At 40.3% G+C, this 22,959-nt stretch overlaps 3 protein-coding genes across 3 annotated transcripts in view; all 3 read left to right on the forward strand.

Moving 5' to 3' along the window:
- LOC147645303 (serine/threonine-protein kinase pim-1-like) overlaps nucleotides 1-21,956 on the forward strand; it is a 48,404-nt gene extending 26,448 nt beyond the window's left edge. The window contains exons 2-4 of the mRNA XM_086874733.1: nucleotides 20,400-20,766; nucleotides 21,401-21,577; nucleotides 21,834-21,956. Of these exons, the coding sequence (XP_086730859.1) occupies nucleotides 20,400-20,766; nucleotides 21,401-21,577; nucleotides 21,834-21,940 (651 nt within the window). The 3' untranslated portion in view covers nucleotides 21,941-21,956. The remainder of the gene's footprint in view (nucleotides 1-20,399; nucleotides 20,767-21,400; nucleotides 21,578-21,833) is intronic.
- LOC147645291 (uncharacterized) overlaps nucleotides 1-22,959 on the forward strand; it is a 409,208-nt gene that overhangs the window by 273,963 nt on the left and 112,286 nt on the right. The window lies entirely within an intron of this gene.
- The window catches only part of LOC111922621 (uncharacterized), an 813,543-nt gene that overhangs the window by 263,026 nt on the left and 527,558 nt on the right, over nucleotides 1-22,959 (forward strand). The gene's annotated exons all lie outside the window — the stretch shown is intronic.

Raw genomic sequence — 22,959 nt, forward strand, 5'->3', positions numbered from 1 at the left:
ATCCCACGAAATCCCCACACATTTTTACAAAATCTAAGAAAAATCCCCCACAATTCTTCAAGTCTCCTCAAAATCCCACCAAATTCCAGAAAAAACTCCAACACAATTGCAGAAAGATTCTCAAAACCCTACCAAATTCCAGTAACATCCCACAATATCCCCACAAATTTCCACAAAATCTAAGAAAATACCTCAAAATCCTTCATGTCTCCAGAAAATCCCTTAAATTTCCACAAAACTCCTACAAAATCTCCACAATATCCTGCAAAATTCAAGAAAAATTCCAAAAATTGAAGAAAAATCCCACAAAATTCATTAAATGTTCTGAAAACCCCACCAAATTCCAGAAATATCCCACAAAATCCCCACACATTCCAAAATTTCCAAAAAATCTAAGAAAAATCCCTCACAATTATTCAAGTCTCCTCAAAATCTTTCAAGATTCCACAAAACTCCCACAAAATCTCCTCAATATCCTACAAAATTCAAGAAAAATCCCACCAAATTGCAGAAAAATCTCATACAATTCCCTAAATGATTTCAAAACCCCACCAAATTCCAGAAACATCCACCAAAATCCCCACAAATTTCCACAAAATCTAAGAAAATACCTCAAAATCCTTCATGTCACCTCAAAATCCCACAAAATAACAGAAAATTCCACAACAGTAAAAAAAAAAATCCCACAAAATTCCAGAAACATCCTACCAAATCTCCACAGAATTCCACAAAAATCTAAGAAAAATTCCTCACAATTCTTTGGGTCTCCACAAAATCCCACCAAATTCCAGAAAAAAACTCCAACACAATTGCAGAAAGATTCTCAAAACCCTACCAAATTCCAGAAATATCCCACAATATCCACACTAATTTCCACAAAATCTAAGAAAACACCTCAAAACCCTTCATGTCTCCAGAAAATACCTTAAATTTCCACAAAACACCTACAAAATCTCAACAATATCCTGCAAAATTCAAGAAAAATCCCACAAAATTCATTAAACGTTCTCAAAACCCCACCAAATTCCAGAAACATCCACCAAAATCCCCACAAATTTCCACAAAATCTAAGAAAATACCTCAAAATCCTTCATGTCACCTCAAAATCCCACAAAATAACAGAAAATTCCACAACAGTAAAAAAAAAAATCCCACAAAATTCCAGAAACATCCTACCAAATCTCCACAGAATTCCAGAAAAATCTAAGAAAAATTCCTCACAATTCTTCGGGTCTCCGCAAAATCCCACCAAATTCCAGAAAAAAACTCCAACACAATTGCAGAAAGATTCTCAAAACCCTACCAAATTCCAGAAATATCCCACAATATCCACACTAATTTCCACAAAATCTAAGAAAACACCTCAAAACCCTTCATGTCTCCAGAAAATCCCTTACATTTCCACAAAACACCTACAAAATCTCAACAATATCCTGCAAAATTCAAAAACATCCCACAAAATTCGTTAAATGTTCTCAAAACCCCACCAAATTCCAGAAACATCCCACAATATCCCCACACATTTCCACAAAATCTAAGAAAATACCTCAAAATTCTTCATGTCTCCTCAAAATCCCACAAAATAACAGAAAATTCCACAGCAATCCAAAAAAATCCCACAAAATTCCAGAAACATCCTACCAAATCTCCACAAAATTCCAGAAAAATCTAAGAAAAATTCCTCACAATTCTTCGGGTCTCCTCAAAATCCCACCAAATTCCAGAAAAAAACTCCAACACAATTGCAGAAAGATTCTCAAAACCCTACCAAATTCCAGAAATATCCCACAATATCCACACTAATTTCCACAAAATCTAAGAAAACACCTCAAAACCCTTCATGTCTCCAGAAAATCCCTTAAATTTCCACAAAACACCTACAAAATCTCAACAATATCCTGCAAAATTCAAAAACATCCCACAAAATTCGTTAAATGTTCTCAAACCCCCACCAAATTCCAGAAACATCCCACAATATCCCCACACATTTCCACAAAATCTAAGAAAATACCTCAAAATTCTTCATGTCTCCTCAAAATCCCACAAAATAACAGAAAATTCCACAGCAATCCAAAAAAATCCCACAAAATTCCAGAAACATCCTACCAAATCTCCACAAAATTCCACAAAATCTAAGAAAAATCCCTCACAGTTCTTCAAGTCGCTACAAAATCCCCCATGATTTCACAAAAATCCCACAAAATCACCCCAATATCCTACAAAATACAAGAAAAATCCCACCAAATTGCAGAAAAATCCCATACAATTCCCTAAATGTGTTGAAAACCCCACCAAATTCCAAAAACATTCCACAATATCCGCACTAATTTCCACAAAATCTAAGAAAATGCCTCAAAATCCTTCATGTCTCCAGAAAATCCCTTAAATTTCCACAAAACTCCTACAAAATCTCCACAATATCCTGCAAAAGTCAGGAAAAATACCACAAAATTCATTAAATGTTCTCAAACCCCCACCAAATTCCAGAAACATCCCACAATACCCCCACAAATTTCCACAAAATCTAAGAAAATACCTCAAAACCCTTCATGTCTCCTCAAAATCCCTCAAAATTCCACAAAACTCCCACAAAATCTCCCCAATATACTACAAAATGCAAGAAAAATCCCACCAAATTGCAGAAAAATCCCATACAATTCCCTAAATGTTCTCAAACCCCCACCAAATTCCAGAAACATCCCACAATATCCCCACACATTTCCACAAAATCTAAGAAAATACCTCAAAATTCTTCATGTCTCCTCAAAATCCCACAAAATACCAGAAAATTCCACAACAGTACAAAAAAATCCCACAAAATTCCAGAAACATCCCACCAAATCTCCACAAAATTCCACAAAATGTAAGAAAAATCCCCCACAATTCTTCAAGTCTCCTCAAAATCCCACCAAATTCCAGAAAAAACTCCAACACAATTGCAGAAAGATTCTCAAAACCCTACCAAATTCCAGTAACATCTCACAATATCCCCACTAATTTCCACAAAATCTAAGAAAACACCTCAAAATCCTTCATGTCTCCAGAAAATCCCTTAAATTTCCACAAAACTCCTACAAAATCTCCACAATATCCTGCAAAATTCAAGAAAAATCCCACAAAATTCATTAAATGTTCTCAAAACCCCACCAAATTCCAGAAACATCCCACAATATCCCCACAAATTTCCACAAAATCAAAAAAAATACCTCAAAATCCTTCATGTCACCTCAAAATCCCACAAAATACCAGAAAATTCCACAACAGTACAAAAAAAATCCACAAATTTCCAGAAACATCCTATCAAATCTCAACAAAATTTCACAAAATCTAAGAAAATCCCTAACCATTCTTCAAGTCTCCTCAAAATCACACCAATTTTCCTGAAAAAACTCCAACAAAATTGCTAAAGCTTCTTAAAAACCTACCAAATTCCAGAAATATCCCACAAAATCCCCAAACATTTCCACAAAATCTAAGAAAATTCCTCAAAATACTTCATGTCTCCTCAAAATCCCTCAAGATTCCAGAAAAAAATCTCACAAAATTCCCTAAATCTTCCCAAAACCCAACTAAATTCCAGAAATATCCCAACAAATCTCAACAAAATTCCAAAGAAGCTAAGAAAAATCCCTCATAATTATTCAAGTCTCCACAAAATCCCTCAAAATTCCACAAAACTCCCACAAAATCTCCTCAATATCCAACAAAATTCAAGAAAAATCCCACGAAATTGCAGAAAAATCCCACACAATTCCCTAAATGTTCTCAAAACCCCACCAAAATTCTAGAAACATTGCACAAAATCCCCACAAATTTCCACAAAATCTAAGAAAAATCCCTCACAATTCTTCAAGTCGCTACAAAATCCCTCAAGATTCTAAAAAAATCCCACAAAATCACACCAATATGCTACAAAATTCAAGAAAAATCCCACCAAATTGCAGAAAACTCCCATACAATTCCCTAAATGTTCTGAAAACCCCACCAAATTCCAGAAACATCATACAATATCCCCACAAATTTCCACAAAATCGAAAAAAATACTTCAAAATTCTTCATGTCTCCTCAAAATCCCACAAAATAACAGAAAATTCCACAACAGTACAAAAAAATCCCACAAAATTCCAGAAACATCCTACCAAATCTCCACAAAATCTAAGAAAAATCCCTCACAATTCTACAAGTCTCCTCAAAATCACACCGAAGTCCAGAAAAATCTAAAAAAATCCCTACATCTTCCCAAAACCCCACCAAATTCCAGAAATATCCCACGAAATCCCCCACACATTTCCACAAAATCTAAGAAAATACCTCAAAATCCTTCATGTCTCCTCAAAATCTCTCAGGATTCCACAAAACTCCCACAAAATCTCCTAAATATCCTACAAAAATTCAAGAAAAATCCCACAAAATCTCAGAAAAATCCCACACAATTCCCTAAATGTTCCCAAACCCCACCAAATTCCAGAAACATCCTACCAAATCTCCACAAAATTCCACAAAATCTAAGACAAATCCCTCACAATTCTTCAAGTCTCCCCAAAATCCCACAAAATTCCAGAAAAAACTCCAACACAATTGCAGAAAGATTCTCAAAACCCCACCAAATTCCAGAAACATCTCACAATATCCCCACTAATTTCCACAAAATCTAAGAAAACACCTCAAAATCCTTCATGTCTCCTGAAAATCCCTCAAATTTCCACAAAACTCCTACAAAATCTCCACAATATCCTGCAAAATTCAAGAAAAATCCCAGAAAATTCATTAAATGTTCTCAAAACCCCACCAAATTCCAGAAACAGCCCACAATATCCACAAAATTCCACAAAATCTAAGAAAAATCCCTAACAATTCTTCAAGTCTCCTCAAAATCACACCAAGTTTCCAGAAAAAACTCCAACAAAATTGCAGAAAGCTTCTTAAAAACCTACCCAATTCCAGAAACATCCCACAAAATCCCCACACATTTCCACAAAACCAAAGAAACCACAACATCCTTCATGTCTCCTCAAAATCTTTCAAAATTCCACAAAACTTACACAAAATCTCCTCAATATGCTACAAAATTCAAGAAAAATCCCACCAAATTGCAGAAAAATCCCACACAATTCCCTAAATGTTCTCAAAACCCCAGCAAAGCTCCAGAGACAACCCACAAAATCGCCACAGATTTCCACAAAATCAAAAAAAATCCCTCAAAATTCTTCATGTCTCCTCAAAATCACACAAAATAACAGAAAATTCCACAACAGTACAAAAAAATCCCACAAAATTCCAGAAACATCCCACCAAGTCCCCACACATTTTTACAAAATCTAAGAAAAATCCCCCACAATTCTTCAAGTCTCCTCAAAATCCCACAAAATAACAGAAAATTCCACAGCAATCCAAAAAAATCCCACAAAATTCCAGAAACATCCTACCAAATCTCCACAAAATTCCAGAAAAATCTAAGAAAAATTCCTCACAATTCTTCGGGTCTCCTCAAAATCCCACCAAATTCCAGAAAAAAACTCCAACACAATTGCAGAAAGATTCTCAAAACCCTACCAAATTCCAGAAATATCCCACAATATCCACACTAATTTCCACAAAATCTAAGAAAACACCTCAAAACCCTTCATGTCTCCAGAAAATCCCTTACATTTCCACAAAACACCTACAAAATCTCAACAATATCCTGCAAAATTCAAAAACATCCCACAAAATTCGTTAAATGTTCTCAAAACCCCACCAAATTCCAGAAACATCCCACAATATCCCCACACATTTCCACAAAATCTAAGAAAATACCTCAAAATTCTTCATGTCTCCTCAAAATCCCACAAAATAACAGAAAATTCCACAGCAATCCAAAAAAATCCCACAAAATTCCAGAAACATCCTACCAAATCTCCACAAAATTCCAGAAAAATCTAAGAAAAATTCCTCACAATTCTTCGGGTCTCCTCAAAATCCCACCAAATTCCAGAAAAAAACTCCAACACAATTGCAGAAAGATTCTCAAAACCCTACCAAATTCCAGAAATATCCCACAATATCCACACTAATTTCCACAAAATCTAAGAAAACACCTCAAAACCCTTCATGTCTCCAGAAAATCCCTTAAATTTCCACAAAACACCTACAAAATCTCAACAATATCCTGCAAAATTCAAAAACATCCCACAAAATTCGTTAAATGTTCTCAAAACCCCACCAAATTCCAGAAACATCCCACAATATCCCCACACATTTCCACAAAATCTAAGAAAATACCTCAAAATTCTTCATGTCTCCTCAAAATCCCACAAAATAACAGAAAATTCCACAGCAATCCAAAAAAATCCCACAAAATTCCAGAAACATCCTACCAAATCTCCACAAAATTCCACAAAATCTAAGAAAAATCCCTCACAGTTCTTCAAGTCGCTACAAAATCCCCCATGATTTCACAAAAATCCCACAAAATCACCCCAATATCCTACAAAATACAAGAAAAATCCCACCAAATTGCAGAAAAATCCCATACAATTCCCTAAATGTGTTGAAAACCCCACCAAATTCCAAAAACATTCCACAATATCCGCACTAATTTCCACAAAATCTAAGAAAATACCTCAAAATCCTTCATGTCTCCAGAAAATCCCTTAAATTTCCACAAAACTCCTACAAAATCTCCACAATATCCTGCAAAAGTCAGGAAAAATACCACAAAATTCATTAAATGTTCTCAAACCCCCACCAAAATTCCAGAAACATCCCACAATACCCTCACAAATTTCCACAAAATCTAAGAAAATACCTCAAAACCCTTCATGTCTCCTCAAAATCCCTCAAAATTCCACAAAACTCCCACAAAATCTCCCCAATATACTACAAAATGCAAGAAAAATCCCACCAAATTGCAGAAAAATCCCATACAATTCCCTAAATGTTCTCAAACCCCCACCAAATTCCAGAAACATCCCACAATATCCCCACACATTTCCACAAAATCTAAGAAAATACCTCAAAATTCTTCATGTCTCCTCAAAATCCCACAAAATACCAGAAAATTCCACAACAGTACAAAAAAATCCCACAAAATTCCAGAAACATCCCACCAAATCTCCACAAAATTCCACAAAATGTAAGAAAAATCCCCCACAATTCTTCAAGTCTCCTCAAAATCCCACCAAATTCCAGAAAAAACTCCAACACAATTGCAGAAAGATTCTCAAAACCCTACCAAATTCCAGTAACATCTCACAATATCCCCACTAATTTCCACAAAATCTAAGAAAACACCTCAAAATCCTTCATGTCTCCAGAAAATCCCTTAAATTTCCACAAAACTCCTACAAAATCTCCACAATATCCTGCAAAATTCAAGAAAAATCCCACAAAATTCATTAAATGTTCTCAAAACCCCACCAAATTCCAGAAACATCCCACAATATCCCCACAAATTTCCACAAAATCAAAAAAAATACCTCAAATCCTTCATGTCACCTCAAAATCCCACAAAATACCAGAAAATTCCACAACAGTACAAAAAAAATCCACAAATTTCCAGAAACATCCTATCAAATCTCAACAAAATTTCACAAAATCTAAGAAAATCCCTAACCATTCTTCAAGTCTCCTCAAAATCACACCAATTTTCCTGAAAAAACTCCAACAAAATTGCTAAAGCTTCTTAAAAACCTACCAAATTCCAGAAATATCCCACAAAATCCCCAAACATTTCCACAAAATCTAAGAAAATTCCTCAAAATACTTCATGTCTCCTCAAAATCCCTCAAAATTCCACAAAACTCCCACAAAATCACCCCAATATCCTACAAAATCTAAGAAAAATCCCACCAAATTGCAGAAAAATCCCATACAATTCCCTAAATGTTCTCAAAACCTCACCAAATTCCAGAAACATCCCACAATATCCCCACACATTTCCACAAAATCTAAGAAAATACCTCAAAATTCTTCATGTCTCCTCAAAATCCCACAAAATAACAGACAATTCCACAACAATCCAAAAAAATCCCACAAAATTCCAGAAACATCCTACCAAATCTCCACAAAATTCCACAAAATCTAAGAAAAATCCCTCACAATTCTTCAAGTCTCCTCAAAATCCCTCAAGATTCCAGAAAAAAATCTCACAAAATTCCCTAAATCTTCCCAAAACCCAACTAAATTCCAGAAATATCCCAACAAATCTCAACAAAATTCCAAAGAAGCTAAGAAAAATCCCTCATAATTATTCAAGTCTCCACAAAATCCCTCAAAATTCCACAAAACTCCCACAAAATCTCCTCAATATCCATCAAAATTCAAGAAAAATCCCACGAAATTGCAGAAAAATCCCACACAATTCCCTAAATGTTCTCAAAACCCCACCAAAATTCTAGAAACATTGCACAAAATCCCCACAAATTTCCACAAAATCTAAGAAAAATCCCTCACAATTCTTCAAGTCGCTACAAAATCCCTCAAGATTCTAAAAAAATCCCACAAAATCACACCAATATGCTACAAAATTCAAGAAAAATCCCACCAAATTGCAGAAAACTCCCATACAATTCCCTAAATGTTCTGAAAACCCCACCAAATTCCAGAAACATCATACAATATCCCCACAAATTTCCACAAAATCGAAAAAAATACTTCAAAATTCTTCATGTCTCCTCAAAATCCCACAAAATAACAGAAAATTCCACAACAGTACAAAAAAATCCCACAAAATTCCAGAAACATCCTACCAAATCTCCACAAAATCTAAGAAAAATCCCTCACAATTCTACAAGTCTCCTCAAAATCACACCGAAGTCCAGAAAAATCTAAAAAAATCCCTACATCTTCCCAAAACCCCACCAAATTCCAGAAATATCCCACGAAATCCCCCACACATTTCCACAAAATCTAAGAAAATACCTCAAAATCCTTCATGTCTCCTCAAAATCTCTCAGGATTCCACAAAACTCCCACAAAATCTCCTAAATATCCTACAAAAATTCAAGAAAAATCCCACAAAATCTCAGAAAAATCCCACACAATTCCCTAAATGTTCCCAAACCCCACCAAATTCCAGAAACATCCTACCAAATCTCCACAAAATTCCACAAAATCTAAGACAAATCCCTCACAATTCTTCAAGTCTCCCCAAAATCCCACCAAATTCCAGAAAAAACTCCAACACAATTGCAGAAAGATTCTCAAAACCCCACCAAATTCCAGAAACATCTCACAATATCCCCACTAATTTCCACAAAATCTAAGAAAACACCTCAAAATCCTTCATGTCTCCTGAAAATCCCTCAAATTTCCACAAAACTCCTACAAAATCTCCACAATATCCTGCAAAATTCAAGAAAAATCCCAGAAAATTCATTAAATGTTCTCAAAACCCCACCAAATTCCAGAAACAGCCCACAATATCCACAAAATTCCACAAAATCTAAGAAAAATCCCTAACAATTCTTCAAGTCTCCTCAAAACCACACCAAGTTTCCAGAAAAAACTCCAACAAAATTGCAGAAAGCTTCTTAAAAACCTACCCAATTCCAGAAACATCCCACAAAATCCCCACACATTTCCACAAAACCAAAGAAACCACAACATCCTTCATGTCTCCTCAAAATCTTTCAAAATTCCACAAAACTCCCACAAAATCTCCTCAATATGCTACAAAATTCAAGAAAAATCCCACCAAATTGCAGAAAAATCCCACACAATTCCCTAAATGTTCTCAAAACCCCAGCAAAGCTCCAGAGACAACCCACAAAATCGCCACAAATTTCCACAAAATCAAAAAAAATCCCTCAAAATTCTTCATGTCTCCTCAAAATCACACAAAATAACAGAAAATTCCACAACAGTACAAAAAAATCCCACAAAATTCCAGAAACATCCCACCAAGTCCCCACACATTTTTACAAAATCTAAGAAAAATCCCCCACAATTCTTCAAGTCTCCTCAAAATCCCACCAAATTCCAGAAAAAACTCCAACACAATTGCAGAAAGATTCTCAAAACCCTACCAAATTCCAGTAACATCCCACAATATCCCCACAAATTTCCACAAAATCTAAGAAAATACCTCAAAATCCTTCATGTCTCCAGAAAATCCCTTAAATTTCCACAAAACTCCTACAAAATCTCCACAATATCCTGCAAAATTCAAGAAAAATTCCAAAAATTGAAGAAAAATCCCACAAAATTCATTAAATGTTCTGAAAACCCCACCAAATTCCAGAAATATCCCACAAAATCCCCACACATTCCAAAATTTCCAAAAAATCTAAGAAAAATCCCTCACAATTATTCAAGTCTCCTCAAAATCTTTCAAGATTCCACAAAACTCCCACAAAATCTCCTCAATATACTACAAAATCTAAGAAAAATCCCACCAAATTGCAGAAAAATCCCATACAATTCCCTAAATGTTCTCAAAACCTCACCAAATTCCAGAAACATCCCACAATATCCCCACACATTTCCACAAAATCTAAGAAAATACCTCAAAATTCTTCATGTCTCCTCAAAATCCCACAAAATAACAGACAATTCCACAACAATCCAAAAAAATCCCACAAAATTCCAGAAACATCCTACCAAATCTCCACAAAATTCCACAAAATCTAAGAAAAATCCCTCACAATTCTTCAAGTCTCCTCAAAATCCCTCAAGATTCCAGAAAAAAATCTCACAAAATTCCCTAAATCTTCCCAAAACCCAACTAAATTCCAGAAATATCCCAACAAATCTCAACAAAATTCCAAAGAAGCTAAGAAAAATCCCTCATAATTATTCAAGTCTCCACAAAATCCCTCAAAATTCCACAAAACTCCCACAAAATCTCCTCAATATCCAACAAAATTCAAGAAAAATCCCACGAAATTGCAGAAAAATCCCACACAATTCCCTAAATGTTCTCAAAACCCCACCAAAATTCTAGAAACATTGCACAAAATCCCCACAAATTTCCACAAAATCTAAGAAAAATCCCTCACAATTCTTCAAGTCGCTACAAAATCCCTCAAGATTCTAAAAAAATCCCACAAAATCACACCAATATGCTACAAAATTCAAGAAAAATCCCACCAAATTGCAGAAAACTCCCATACAATTCCCTAAATGTTCTGAAAACCCCACCAAATTCCAGAAACATCATACAATATCCCCACAAATTTCCACAAAATCGAAAAAAATACTTCAAAATTCTTCATGTCTCCTCAAAATCCCACAAAATAACAGAAAATTCCACAACAGTACAAAAAAATCCCACAAAATTCCAGAAACATCCTACCAAATCTCCACAAAATCTAAGAAAAATCCCTCACAATTCTACAAGTCTCCTCAAAATCACACCGAAGTCCAGAAAAATCTAAAAAAATCCCTACATCTTCCCAAAACCCCACCAAATTCCAGAAATATCCCACGAAATCCCCCACACATTTCCACAAAATCTAAGAAAATACCTCAAAATCCTTCATGTCTCCTCAAAATCTCTCAGGATTCCACAAAACTCCCACAAAATCTCCTAAATATCCTACAAAAATTCAAGAAAAATCCCACAAAATCTCAGAAAAATCCCACACAATTCCCTAAATGTTCCCAAACCCCACCAAATTCCAGAAACATCCTACCAAATCTCCACAAAATTCCACAAAATCTAAGACAAATCCCTCACAATTCTTCAAGTCTCCCCAAAATCCCACCAAATTCCAGAAAAAACTCCAACACAATTGCAGAAAGATTCTCAAAACCCCACCAAATTCCAGAAACATCTCACAATATCCCCACTAATTTCCACAAAATCTAAGAAAACACCTCAAAATCCTTCATGTCTCCTGAAAATCCCTCAAATTTCCACAAAACTCCTACAAAATCTCCACAATATCCTGCAAAATTCAAGAAAAATCCCAGAAAATTCATTAAATGTTCTCAAAACCCCACCAAATTCCAGAAACAGCCCACAATATCCACAAAATTCCACAAAATCTAAGAAAAATCCCTAACAATTCTTCAAGTCTCCTCAAAATCACACCAAGTTTCCAGAAAAAACTCCAACAAAATTGCAGAAAGCTTCTTAAAAACCTACCCAATTCCAGAAACATCCCACAAAATCACCACACATTTCCACAAAACCAAAGAAACCACAACATCCTTCATGTCTCCTCAAAATCTTTCAAAATTCCACAAAACTCCCACAAAATCTCCTCAATATGCTACAAAATTCAAGAAAAATCCCACCAAATTGCAGAAAAATCCCACACAATTCCCTAAATGTTCTCAAAACCCCAGCAAAGCTCCAGAGACAACCCACAAAATCGCCACAGATTTCCACAAAATCAAAAAAAATCCCTCAAAATTCTTCATGTCTCCTCAAAATCACACAAAATAACAGAAAATTCCACAACAGTACAAAAAAATCCCACAAAATTCCAGAAACATCCCACCAAGTCCCCACACATTTTTACAAAATCTAAGAAAAATCCCCCACAATTCTTCAAGTCTCCTCAAAATCCCACCAAATTCCAGAAAAAACTCCAACACAATTGCAGAAAGATTCTCAAAACCCTACCAAATTCCAGTAACATCCCACAATATCCCCACAAATTTCCACAAAATCTAAGAAAATACCTCAAAATCCTTCATGTCTCCAGAAAATCCCTTAAATTTCCACAAAACTCCTACAAAATCTCCACAATATACTGCAAAATTCAAGAAAATTCCAAAAATAGAAGAAAAATCCCACAAAATTCATTAAATGTTCTGAAAACCCCACCAAATTCCAGAAATATCCCACAAAATCCCCACACATTCCAAAATTTCCAAAAAATCTAAGAAAAATCCCTCACAATTATTCAAGTCTCCTCAAAATCTTTCAAGATTCCACAAAACTCCCACAAAATCTCCTCAATATCCTACAAAATTCAAGAAAAATCCCACCAAATTGCAGAAAAATCTCATACAATTCCCTAAATGATCTCAAACCCCCACCAAATTCCAGAAATATCCCACAATATCCCCACAAATTTCCACAAAATCTAAGAAAATACCTCAAAATCCTTCATGTCACCTCAAAATCCCACAAAATAACAGAAAATTCCACAACAGTAAACAAAAAATCCCACAAAATTCCAGAAACATCCTACCAAATCTCCACAAAATTCCAGAAAAATCTAAGAAAAATTCCTCACAATTCTTCGGGTCTCCTCAAAATCCCACCAAATTCCAGAAAAAAACTCCAACACAATTGCAGAAAGATTCTCAAAACCCTACCAAATTCCAGAAATATCCCACAATATCCACACTAATTTCCACAAAATCTAAGAAAACACCTCAAAACCCTTCATGTCTCCAGAAAATCCCTTAAATTTCCACAAAACACCTACAAAATCTCAACAATATCCTGCAAAATTCAAAAACATCCCACAAAATTCGTTAAATGTTCTCAAAACCCCACCAAATTCCAGAAACATCCCACAATATCCCCACACATTTCCACAAAATCTAAGAAAATACCTCAAAATTCTTCATGTCTCCTCAAAATCCCACAAAATAACAGAAAATTCCACAGCAATCCAAAAAAATCCCACAAAATTCCAGAAACATCCTACCAAATCTCCACAAAATTCCACAAAATCTAAGAAAAATCCCTCACAGTTCTTCAAGTCGCTACAAAATCCCCCATGATTTCACAAAAATCCCACAAAATCACCCCAATATCCTACAAAATTCAAGAAAAATCCCACCAAATTGCAGAAAAATCCCATACAATTCCCTAAATGTGTTGAAAACCCCACCAAATTCCAAAAACATTCCACAATATCCCCACTAATTTCCACAAAATCTAAGAAAATACCTCAAAATCCTTCATGTCTCCAGAAAATCCCTTAAATTTCCACAAAACTCCTACAAAATCTCAACAATATCCTGCAAAATTCAAGAAAAATACCACAAAATTCATTAAATGTTCTCAAACCCCACCAAATTCCAGAAACATCCCACAATACCCCCACAAATTTCCACAAAATCTAAGAAAATACCTCAAAACCCTTCATGTCTCCTCAAAATCTTTCAAAATTCCACAAAACTCCCACAAAATCTCCCCAATATACTACAAAATGCAAGAAAAATCCCACCAAATTGCAGAAAAATCCCATACAATTCCCTAAATGTTCTCAAACCCCCACCAAATTCCAGAAACATCCACCAAAATCCCCACAAATTTCCACAAAATCTAAGAAAATACCTCAAAATTCTTCATGTCTCCTCAAAATCCCACAAAATACCAGAAAATTCTACAACAGTACAAAGCAATCCCACAAAATTCCAGAAACATCCTACCAAATCTCCACAAAATTCCACAAAAATCTAAGAAAAATCCCTCACAATTCTTCAAGTCTCTTCAAAATCCCTCAAGATTCTACAAAAATCCCACAAAATCACCCCAATATTCCACAAAATTCAAGAAAAATCCCAAGAAATTGCAGAAAAATCCCACACCATTCCCTAAATGTTCTGAAAACCCCAGCAAATTCCAGTAACATTCCACAATATCCCCACAAATTTCCACAAAATCTAAGAAAACACCTCAAAATCCTTCATGTCTCCAGAAAATACCTTAAATTTCCACAAAACTCCTACAAAATCTCAACAATATCCTGCAAAATTCAAAAACATCTCACAAAATTCATTAAAGGCTCTCAAAACCCCACCAAATTCCAAAAACATCCCACAATATCCCCACAAATTTTTACAAAACCTAAAAAATACCTCAAAATTCTTCTTGTCTCCTCAAAACCCCAAAAATACCAGAAACATCATACCACATCTCCACAAAATCTAGGAAAAATCCCTCACAATTCTTCAAGTCCCCTCAAAATCATCCCTAATTCCAGAAAAAAATCTAAAAAAAATCCCTACATCTTCCCAAAACCTTACCAAATTCCAGAAATATCCCACAATATCCCCACACATTTCCACAAAATCTAAGAAAATACCTCAAAATTTTTCATGTCTCCTCAAAATCTTTCAAGATTCCACAAAACTCCCACAAAATCTCCTCAATATCCTACAAAATTCAAGAAAAATCCCACAAAATGGCAGAAAAATCCCACACAATTCCCTAAATGTTCTCAAAACCTCAGCAAATCTCCAGAAACATCGCACAAAATCCCCACAAATTTCGACAAAATATAAAAAAAAAACCCTCAAAATTCTTCATGTCACCTCAAAATCCCACAAAATAACAGAAAATTCCACAACAGTAAAAAAAAAATCCCACAAAATTCCAGAAACATCCTACCAAATCTCCACAAAATTCCACAAAAATCTAGGAAAAATTCCTCACAATTCTTCGGGTCTCCTCAAAATCCCACCAAATTCCAGAAAAAAACTCCAACACAATTGCAGAAAGATTCTCAAAACCCTACCAAATTCCAGAAATATCCCACAATATCCACACTAATTTCCACAAAATCTAAGAAAACACCTCAAAACCCTTCATGTCTCCAGAAAATCCCTTAAATTTCCACAAAACACCTACAAAATCTCAACAATATCCTGCAAAATTCAAAAACATCCCACAAAACTCATTAAATGTTCTCAAAACCCCACCAAATTCCAGAAACATCCCACAATATCCCCACACATTTCCACAAAATCTAAGAAAATACCTCAAAATTCTTCATGTCTCCTCAAAATCCCAAAAAATAACAGAAAATTCTACAACAGTACAAAAAAATCCCTCAAAATTCCAAAAACATCCTACCAAATCTCAACAAAATTCCACAAAAATCTAAGAAAAATCCCCTACAATTCTTCAAGTCTCTTCAAAATCCCTCAAGATTCTACAAACATCCCACAAAATCACTCCAATATCCTACAAAATTCAAGAAAAATCCCAAGAAATTGCAGAAAAATCCCATACAATTCCCTAAATGTTTTGAAAACCCCACCAAATTCTAAAAACATTCCACAATATCCCCCCTAATTTCCACAAAATATAAAAAAAATACCTCATAACCCTTCATGTCTCCTCAAAATCCCTCAATGTTCCACAAAACTCCCATGAAATCACCCCAATATCCTACAAAAATTTAAGAAAATTCCCTAAAAATGCCGGAAATATCCCACAAAATTCATTAAATATTCTCAAAACCCTACCAAATTCCAGAAACATCCCACAAAATCCCCACATATTTCCACAAAATCTAAGAAAATTCCTCAAAATCTTTCATGTCTCCTGAAAATCCCTTAAATTTCCACAAAATGCCTACAAAATCTAAGACAATATCCTGCAAAATTCAAGAAAAATCCCACAAAATCGCAGAAAAATCCCACACAATTCCCTAAATGTTCCCAAAACCCCACCAAATTCCAGTAACATCCCACAATATCCCCACACATTTCCACAAAATCTAAGAAAATACCTCAAAATCCTTCATGTCTCCTGAAAATCCCTTAAATTTCCACAAAACACCTACAAAATCTCCACAATATCCTGCAAAATTCAAAAACATCCTACAAAATTCATTAAATGTTCTCAAAACCTTACCAAATTCCAGAAACATCCTACAATATCCCCACACATTTCCACAAAATCTAAAAAATACCTCAAAATTCTTCATGTCTCCTCAAAATCCCTCAAAATTCCAAAAAACTCCCACAAAATCTCTCTAATATCATACAAAATTCAAGAGAAATATGACAAAATTGCAGAAAAATCCCACAAAATTCATTAAATGTTCTCAAAACCCCACCAAATTCCAGAAACAATCCACGAAACCCCTACAAATTTCCACACAATCTAAGAAAACACCTCCTTCATGTCTCCTCAAAATCCCACAAAATAATAGAAAATTCCACAACAGTACAAAAAAATCCCACCAAATTCCAGAAAGATCCCACCAAATTGCCACAAATTTCCACAAAATTTCAGAAAAATCCCACAAAACTCTTCAAGTCTCCTCAAAATCCCTCAAGATTCCAGAAAAAAATCTCACAAAATTCCCTGAATCTTTCCAAGACCATGCCAAATTCCAGAAACATCCCACCAAATCTCAAAAAAATTCCAAAGCAGCTAGGAAAACTCCCTCAAAATTCTTCAAGTCTCCACAAAAACCCTCAGAATTCAAGGAAAATCCCACAAAATTGCAGCAATCTACTCAAAAGCCCAACAAATTCCTGCAACATCCCACAATATCTAAACAAATTTCCACAAAATCTTAGAAAATACCTCAAAATTCTTCATGACTCTGCAAAAGCCCACAAAATTCCACAAATCTCCGAGAAAATCTCATCAATAACCTACAAAATTCAAGGAAAATCCCACCAAATTGCTGAAAAATCCCACACAATTCTCTAAATGTTCTCAAAAACCCACCAAATTCCACAAATATCCCACAAAATCTAAACAAATTACCACAAAATCGAAGAAAATACCTCAAAATTCTTCAAGTCTCCTCAAAATCCCTCAAGATTCCAGAATTATCCCACAAAATTATTTAAACTTTTGCAAAATCCCATAAAACTCAAAAAAAATCCCATGAAATTGCAAAAAATTTTTTAAAAATCCCTCAATCTTCTTAAACCCCCAACAAATTCCAGAAACATCCCACAAAATATCCTCAAATTTCCACTAAATTCCACAAAAATCCCACAAAATTCCTGAAACATCCCACCAAATTCCAGAAAAGTCCCACAAAATTATTTAATCTACATTTGCCTTGGCAATTGTAGATCCCGGCTGCTCTTGCCCCACTTCTGCTTGCCACTTGAATTTTAGCAGTACAGCTGCAATTGCCTCTTTCAATCAGTGCTACCCACTGTGCTTTTGTCACGGGGAACTCAGGATTTTTGTTTCAGCCATCATGATCAGTAGAGATCAAAATGCTCCCAAGTCCCTGAGCACTAAGTCAAGGGGAATTAAAGCCACACAGGTCACATTTGCAGTGCTCAAACACAGCCCTGTTGCTGCTGCTGCTGCTGCTGAAATAGAATCAACTGACAGAGGCCATCACAGAAATTGCCTCTGCAGTGGCAAATCAAATGAAAAAATCCTCCAGGAGAAAGAAAAACCAGAACTTCCCAACTCGCTTCATTGTTTCTTCTGAGCAGCAGCAGAAAAAGGAACAGGGCACCTTTCAGGCAGCTCCACAAACTCAGGGTTCTCATTTCCTGGGGAATCTGAGATGCAATTGGCCTTGTTAAAAGGATAAAAGCAAAGGGAATGAATTGGGAATTATTAGGAAAAAATGACCCTTCTTGCACACAAAGTTCACCAAGTCATTCCCTGCATTTCTCCTTTTCACATTCTTTCTCTCACCCACTGAGAGGTCCAGCTTATCGTGTTCTGCTGCTTATCATCAACTGATTGTGCTCTTGATTTCTCCCACTGCAAGAGATGTAGAATCATCTCAACTGAACACAGAAACAAACTCCCTCTGTCAGCCCATCTTCATGTTCCAGATCACTTTCAAGATGTCCATGGGGCTGTTGGAATGATGAGCTCTCCACTGCTGGCTGCAGGCTCTGGAGATTCTTTCTCCACATTCAGCCAGGCTTGTATTCCCCAACAATTCCTGGCAGCCCATCATGTTTTCTTTGGGTAGAAGAGGAACAATGAAAACCTCACCAATGGCACAACTCCCCTGTGCACAAGGAAAAGAAAGAACAAGTTGTCAAGTTCTTCAAATATTTGTCCTGCTTTGCTGCAAGAGTTGTGCTGCACTCACAGTGTGGGAAGCCAAGAGAAGCTGCAGCTGGGGGCACATCTTGTGACAGGAGCTGCGCCTTGTTCTCCAGGACAGGTTTTTGGGAAGAACAGACAGGACTGGGGAGAAGATTCTGGGAAAATGGAAACAGCTTTTTTAAGAAATGAAAATAAAATCAAAAGAAACAACCAATATGTTTTTCTCTATTTTTCTCTATTTATTTTTATGTTTCCCTTTTCCATCTTGCGCTGTTTCTCCATCCCATTCATTCCAAACGGCTCTCACCTCTAAGATCTGAGACTTGGCAAGTTTTAGACACTGTAAAATACCCTGAGCTATAGCCAGTTTGCCTTGCCCTGTTTTCCTTGGAAAGCAATGCAGGAGACACAAGTGCAGTGCTTGGCTCAGGTACAAATTCTGCATTCAGGGAATGTGCTCAGACGGTGTCTGAGCCTCAGCAGGGACAAGGCACAGCAGCAGCCAAGGGCATTGCTGTGCCCCTGTGCAGGAGTCCAGACTCTGGCTCTTGGCTCAGCAGGGCAAAGTTGCCGTGTTTGGCCAGGCTCAGGGGCTGCCCGGGGAGCGCGGGGCTCGGGGCGGGGCCGAGCGGGCAACGGACAAACGGACACGGGGACAAACGGCCCCGGGGCTTCAGTTGCAGCGGCAGCGGCGGCAGCAGCAGCAGCAGCGGCGAAAGCAGCGACAGCAGAAAATTTATCAATTCTCTCTCTCTCCTCTCCCTCTCCCACTGTCCCGCATCTTCTCCCCGACTCCCTTTTCCTGTGTCCCCTCCTCTTCCAGGTTCCCTCTCCCCGTGCCCACCCGGGCCATGCCCCCGGTCCGCCCCCGGCCCCGGGCGGGGCTGCCCCGGCCCCGGCCCCGTCCCCGTCTCCGCCCATCCCGCCGAGGTCTCCTCTTCGCCTGGCTCTGGCTGTGCTGGGCGGGCATCATTGCCTGGGGCTGGGGCGGCATCGCTGCCCTTTGGCTCCGCCTGGCCCGACCCCGACCCCGGCCCCGGCCCCGGCCCCGGCCCCGGCTCCTCCCGGGGCCCGCGGAGGACACAGGCGGTGCGGCCGCTGCCGCCGCCTCCGCTGCGGCTTCCCCGGCCCGAGCTCCGCCGCTGTCGCGTTCCAATGAGGGAACGCCTGCGGGTGCCCGGCCCGGGGAGCTCGGGGAGCGCTCGGGGGCCGTTCCTGGCCCCGGGCCGAGCACTGACGGCCGCGTCTCTTCCCCAGGGAAGGCGCAGCAGGCCCTGCAGCAGCGCTACCGAGTGGGGTCACTGCTGGGGCGCGGCGGCTTTGGCAGAGTTTTTGCGGCCACTCGGCTCTCGGACGGACTCCCGGTGAGCAGAGGGGCCGGCGGCGGGCGGAGGAGGAGGAGGGGGCGGAGGAGGAGGATGGGGCTGGACACGGTGGGCGGTGAGCTGAATCCGCTGTTCCCTTTGGTTTGCAGGTGGCCATCAAAAAGGTGCCACGGAACCGCGTCCGGCACTGGGGCGAGCTGGTGAGTGAGCGGGGCCAGCGGCAGAAGCCGGGCCGTGCCGGGCGGGGATGAGCCGGGGCCCGGCAGGGTGGGAGCCGCCAGGACACCTGGAGGGAGAGCGGGCGTGGGGCCAGCGGAGGGCACAGAGCATCCCGGGCTGGCTGAGGGCTTCCCGAGCCCTGGCACGGCCTCAGCCCCACTGACGGCACCGTGCTCCTCCCGCAGCCCGACGGCACCAGCGCACCCCTGGAGATAGTGCTGCTGGACAAGGTGTCCACAGGCTTCCCCGGTGTGGTGCAGCTGCTGGAATGGCTTGAGCTCCCCAACACCATCGTGATGGTGCTGGAGCGCCCGGAGCGGTGTCAGGACCTGCGGCGTTTCATTCGGGCACGGAGGTTCCTGTCCGAGGAAGAGGCGCGGGAGCTGTTCCAGCAGGTGCTGGCGGCCGTGCGGCACTGCACCAGCTGCGGGGTCCTGCACCGAGATATCAAACCTGAGAACGTCTTGGTAGACCTGGACACCGGGCAGGCAAAACTGATTGACTTCGGCTGTGGCACCTACCTGCAGGACACAGCCTACACTCAATTTGCAGGTGAGCCCACACAGGGGTGGTGATCCTGGTCCTGGCATCTCCTGGCCCAACCTGGGTGTGGCAGGAGGGATTCTCCCTTTGGCTGCCAGTCACAGGACTGAGTCTTCAGCCAAGTTGCTTTTGAGCAGAGCTGGGTGAGGACCCATCTTCCATCCCTGCTGGCAGCCTTTGCCTGCCACTCTGCCCAGGACTGGGGCTGGGGCTGGGGCAGCCAGCCTGACAAAATCCCCATGGGTGGGGGTTGCAGAGAGGGGGAGCCAGAACCTGTGCACCAGCTGGTTTGGTGTGCAGGTGAGAATGGGCTTGGACTGCTCTGCTCACCTGGTTTGCCTTGGTTCAAGATATTTTTTGGGCAATGCCAGCAGGGAGGATGTGGGTGTGGTTTTTCCCCAGCACTGAGTGGGTATTTCCCTTTGTGTGTCATGGTCGGGCCTTGCCAGGGTTTCTGCTGCCCTCTTCCAACACCAGTGGCTTCTTTTCCAACCCCAGGTTTGTACCCAAGTCCCAGGTGCTGGCGAGAGGGCAGCAGGTCACCCCGTGTGCCACTGGGGCAGCCCCCACATGCCCAGGGATGCTGGGGCCAGGCTCTGGGAGCAGCAGCATCCCCCTGATGAGCTCCATCCATATTCCATAGGAACACCGTCATACAGCCCCCCGGAATGGAACGACTTCGGCTGGTACCATGGCGAGGCAGCGACCGTCTGGTCCCTGGGCATCCTGCTGCACGAGATGGTCTGCGGGGAGCACCCTTTCAGGAGGGGCAGGAACATCAGATGGGGCCAGCTCCCGCTGCCACAACGGCTCTCCCAAGGTGGATCCTCATCTCTGGGCACGGGGGGAACACCAGTGCTGGGAGACAGCAGCGGGCTCGTGAGCATCCCGCTCTGGCAGCTGCTGAGGAGGTGGCACATGTCCTGCTCTCCTGCTCTCCTCCAAAACAAAGAATTGATGGGAAAGTTTAGGCCCAGCTCTGAGCACATCCAGCGTGGCCTGGGCACGAGAATAGTGGGGCAAAGCAGACAGGAGCCTTCTCCAACTGACCAGTGGTTTGTGGTTTCTCTCCCCAGATTGCCAAGTTCTGATCAGGTGGTGTTTATCCCTGAACTCCTTGGACAGGCCCTCATTAGAAGACCTGTCCTGTGATCCCTGGATGCAGGATATTCATCAGCCCTAGAAGAAAGGAGAGAGCCACAGGCACAGTGATGCAGGGACCTGGTAAGTTACAGCTCCACACATGCCCTGGCAATCAGCAGCAAAGAAACCCAGACTTTTTTGTCCTGCCTGTGTCACTGCACTGGGGTCATGGAATGGGAACACACAGCCCTTGTGCTGGAGCTGAGCTGCTCTGCCCAGCACTGGTGGGCACCATCTGAGCTGGTTTTGCTTGTCCTGCTTCACTGACAGCCGGGCCCTGGGCAGAACCCTGACAGCCTGGTGTCACCCCAGGGAAGAAGGAGCCCCTGGAGAAGCTGTACCAGGTGGGGCTGCTGCTGCTGCTGGAGACATGGAGGACAGCAGCAAGGATGACAACCTCTTCCTCCACCTGGCCAGCAGGAGCTGGCGATGATGGACTTTGATTCTGGCACCTTCTTCAAAGCCAGGCTCCACAGGGAATTTTCAGGTAAGTCCAGACCCAGGGGGATGCTCCCAGATTTGTGCATTGGCCGGGAACCAAAGGTTTCCCCTTTGCTGGGGCAGATGCAGCTGATTCCTCAGTGGCTGCCCAGCTGGTTTTTGGCAGGGCTGGGGGCGTGGGCTGGGGTGGGTACGAAATGGGAGTGGGATCCTGGCCCTGCCAACAGCCCCCAGCACCCACCGTGCCCCGGGCTGGGGCTGGGGCAGCCAGCCCAACACAAACAAACCCCCATGGCAGGAGCACAGGTGGGACTCCAGAACCTGAGCACGGCTGCTTTGCTGTGCAGGCAAGGAAGGGCTTGGGCTGCTCCACTCCCCTGCTTTGCTTTGGGATCACCGTGATTTTGGGGGACAGTGCTGGGGGAAAGGGAGAAAGCATGGGCTTCCCTCACCCATGGGTGGGTTTTTCCCCAGAATGTAGGGGTTGGGCCTTCCTCAAGCTCCTGACAGACAGAAGATTTTTTACCATTTTTCTTGTTTCCCCTTTTTGTCTGTAACCTATTTTCATTAATTTCTTGTTTGTTTTTCTAAAGGAAGCGTTCCAGGTGGGGTCCAGTC

Source organism: Cyanistes caeruleus, unplaced genomic scaffold, assembly GCF_971803275.1.
Source record: "Cyanistes caeruleus unplaced genomic scaffold, bCyaCae1.hap1.1 HAP1_SUPER_30, whole genome shotgun sequence".
Lineage (NCBI taxonomy): Eukaryota > Metazoa > Chordata > Aves > Passeriformes > Paridae > Cyanistes > Cyanistes caeruleus.